We start from the raw sequence: 3,556 nt of genomic DNA, 5'->3' as shown, positions 1-3,556 counted from the left end.
CTTGAAGAGCCACTTGAATCGCCTCTTCAAGGGTGCTTGACTGCACCCGGAACAGCTGAGTGCGTGCGGGGCCCACTCGGAGGCCGTCCATGAGCACAGTCATCTTGACGTGTTCGTTGAGTGGGTTTCCCACTAGGGACGCCGTGAGCTCCCGTATCTCTTGCACGTACTCGTGCAGCTCGCGCCTCCCTTGTTTACACGAGAGGAAGCACGAACGCTGGCGGTACTCGTAGTTCGCCGGGAGGAACGCGGTTCGGAGCTGTTCACACAGCTGAGTCCAGGATGTGAAACATCCAGGGGATGTTGCTTCCCGTGTGTACACCCAACGCTTAGCACGGCCGCTAAGGTTGGAGAGTGCAACAGCAACACGAAGTTGCTCGGTCAAAATCAGAGCCGCGTCCATCGCGAGCTCAACTTCTCGGACCCAGAAGTGAAGGTTCTCGCCTTCATACGGCTTAACCTTCAGCCGTATTGGCTTCGGGTGAGGCGGATTTGCTTCCGCCGCCGGAGCCTGCAGGTTCTCCCGCACATGTGCGATGAGGCCCTGCTCGGCCGGTGTTGACACCACCAGGCTCTGCAGGGCCTCCATCCCGAAGATGGCTGCCATCTTCCGAACCGACTCAAACTAAGAGTCGTTTATATGGGAGAGGTCGTTCCTATCCATGGCAACGAACTTCGGAGAGGTTCAGGTAGTCTACCCGCAGTGGCGTGGATTGACTACTAGTGCTACCAAGTGTGACGGGTCACACAGCACCTTGCGCTAGAGGAAGTTGGCTTCCGAGAGCTTACAAACTCTCAGTGAACGGCAGTTCACAGGTCCCCTTTTACCGAAAGGGAGTGAAGTGACCAAATTAAGGTAGAATGTAAACTGAGTATATTTATAGGTAGATAAAGTTTGGATTTAATACAAACTATAAGTCACCTATAGAAATGCAATGTCGTTGACCAATGGTTGGCTTTGAACGACCTTCGTACCTTGTACCAAATATCCCGGAGTATGACGTGTCATTTACCTGAAGTGTGAGGTGTCACACTTCATGTAAGCAGGGTACACTTAGGGCTACGTACCCCGTTACAAGAGATGCCGCAACGAAGTTCATGGAGACGCCTTCGGCCGCAATGAAGCGACTGAAGGTGTTGATTGCCGTTTGGCAAGCGCGCTGAGAGTTTAAGGGAGCGAGGTCTTCCAGACTCATAATGAATTGGAGTAATTTGTCGGCGAAAAAGCAAATACACGAATGATGTGCGCCTAACTTGTGGCTTGTATTGACCCTCAACATATCCTTCCCCCCTTGCTGTCATCGGCATCATTTTACCCTATCCCTAGCAGGTTTAATTGGTTGATATATTTTAAATACTGATTCATTGGTCAAAACCCGTCGTGTCAGTAATATTGCCATTACTTTAATCAAGTTAAAAACTGTGTCGGCACGGTGATGATTTTTGTCCTTAAATTAGTCACTTCACTCCCTTTCGGTAAAAGGGGACCTGTGAACTGCCGTTCACTGAGAGTTTGTAAGCTCTCGGAAGCCAACTTCCTCTAGCACAAGGTGCTGTGTGACCCCGTCACACTTGGTAGCACTTGTAGTCAATCCACGCCACCGCGGGTAGACTACCTGAACCTCTCTGAAGCTTGTTGCCATGGATAGGACCGACTTCTCCCATCTGAACGACTCACAGCTCGAGTCGGTTCGGAAGATGGCAGCCATCGTTGGGATGGAGACCCCGCAGCACCTGGTGGTGTCAACACCGACCGAGCAGCTCGAGCGCGTCAATGTGCTTGGCGCTTACGAGCACGGGCCTCATCGCGCATGTGCGGGAGATCCCGCAGGCTCCGGCGGCGGAAACAAATCCGCCACACCAAGCCAATACGGCTGAAGGTTAAGCCGTATGAAAGGAAGGAAGGCGAGAACCTTCACTTCTGGGTCCGAGAAGTAGAGCTCGCAATGGACAGGGCTCTGATTTCGACCGAGCAACTTCGTGTTGCTTTTGCACTCTCCAACCTTAGCGGTCGTGCTAAGAGTTGGGTGTACAACATCCCCTCGATGTTTCACATCCTGGGCTCAGCTGTGCGAGCAGCTCCGAGCCGCGTTCCTCCCGGCGAACTACGATTCTCGCGAGTATATTTAAAGGTGGGCTAAGCTTGAGCTAAATACAAACTATAAGTCACCTATAGAAAAGCGATGTCATCAGCCAATGGTTGGCTTTGGACGACCTTGGTACCTTGTACCAAATATCCCGAAGTATGACGTGTCACACTTCATGTAACAAGGGTTACACAAAGGGCTACTGTACGTACCCCGTTACAGATAGGATATTAAACCAGAGAACCACTATATTTAGCCAATCATATGGGTCCGTGGGCTACTTGGCCATTTCACTGAGACAAACCGACCCAAAGCTCAAATTTTCGTGGAATGCACAATATACTGTAATACATGTACATGTATCTCGTTTCGTCGCCACGCATGTTATAATTTACAAATCCTTCCACAACTACATGTAACTTAGTTTTTTTACATGTCCAAAACGGGAAACAGAGACTCAGATAAAAACGTAATTTATTTGAGGGAGTCCAGTTAACGAACGGCAAGTACAGTTTTTATCTAAATAAGTTTCGGTATCAGTTGTGTGGCTGGAAAGTATTGGCAGGTCGTACAATCAGTTGTATCCGGATATCATACAGAAGAATAGAGTGTACAAATTTTGTTCATCCCAGTGCATGGGAGTTTAATATTGCATTATTATGCGTGACGAAAAAAAACATGACATGCGATTAATGCCATTATCGGGAGCTCTGGTAATTACTACGTAGTATTACCGCAGTAGCTAGCCAATGATCTTCCTGAGGTGTTTACTTCTTGGCCACGAGGTAACGCTCCTCGACGTTCTTCCAGTTGACGACCTCCCAAATGGCCTTCAGGTAGTCCGGGCGGACGTTCTTGTATTGCAGATAGTAGGCGTGCTCCCACACGTCGATGCCCAGCAGCGGCACGTAGCCAGTGGTGGAGCACGGGTCCTGGTTAGGCGAGGTCACGACGCCCACGTGCTTGGTCTCGGGCGAGTATCCGAGCCATCCCCAGCCGGAGCCCTGCACAGCCGCCGACTTGGTAGCCATAGTTTTCTTAAAGTTCTCGAAGCTACCAAACTCCTGGTCAATGGCCTTGCGCAGCTCGCCCTCAGGCTCGCCGCCTCCACCCTGGTTTTTGGGCGCCAGGTTGGTCCAGAAGATAGAGTGGTTCACGTGTCCACCTCCGTTAAACTTAAGCACAGGGAGGAGAGTCAGCAGCTTGGCGTGGTCGCCCTTGCTCTCAGCCTCAGCGTACTGCTCAAGCGCGGCGTTGTAGTTGTTGACATACGTCTGGTGGTGCTTCTGGTGGTGGATCTCCATGATCTGGCCCGAGATGGACGGCTCTAGCGCGCCAAAGTCGTAGGCAAGGTCGGGGAGCGTCACGGTCGAGATGGCGCGCGTACTAGCGGCACGACGGGCGGAGAATGCAAGGCGGGAGGCAAGCATGAGTACGTTAGGATCCAAAAGCTGAAATGAAGTGGAGTG

General features: G+C 51.3%; 1 protein-coding gene across 1 annotated transcript; it reads right to left on the bottom strand.

The window, feature by feature from the left end:
* Positions 1-2,756: 2,756 nt before the first annotated feature.
* Positions 2,757-3,556, bottom strand: PITG_07048 (superoxide dismutase, mitochondrial precursor; the record flags this gene model as incomplete). The annotated part of the gene is made up of 1 exon (XM_002904968.1): positions 2,757-3,556. The coding sequence occupies one exon, from the start codon at positions 3,515-3,517 to the stop codon at positions 2,855-2,857; it is 663 nt and encodes a 220-aa protein (XP_002905014.1).

Source organism: Phytophthora infestans, genomic scaffold (genome assembly GCF_000142945.1).
Source record: "Phytophthora infestans T30-4 supercont1.10 genomic scaffold, whole genome shotgun sequence".
Classification (NCBI taxonomy): Eukaryota; Oomycota; class Peronosporomycetes; order Peronosporales; family Peronosporaceae; genus Phytophthora; species Phytophthora infestans.
This window is presented reverse-complemented; position numbering and strand designations above follow the sequence as displayed.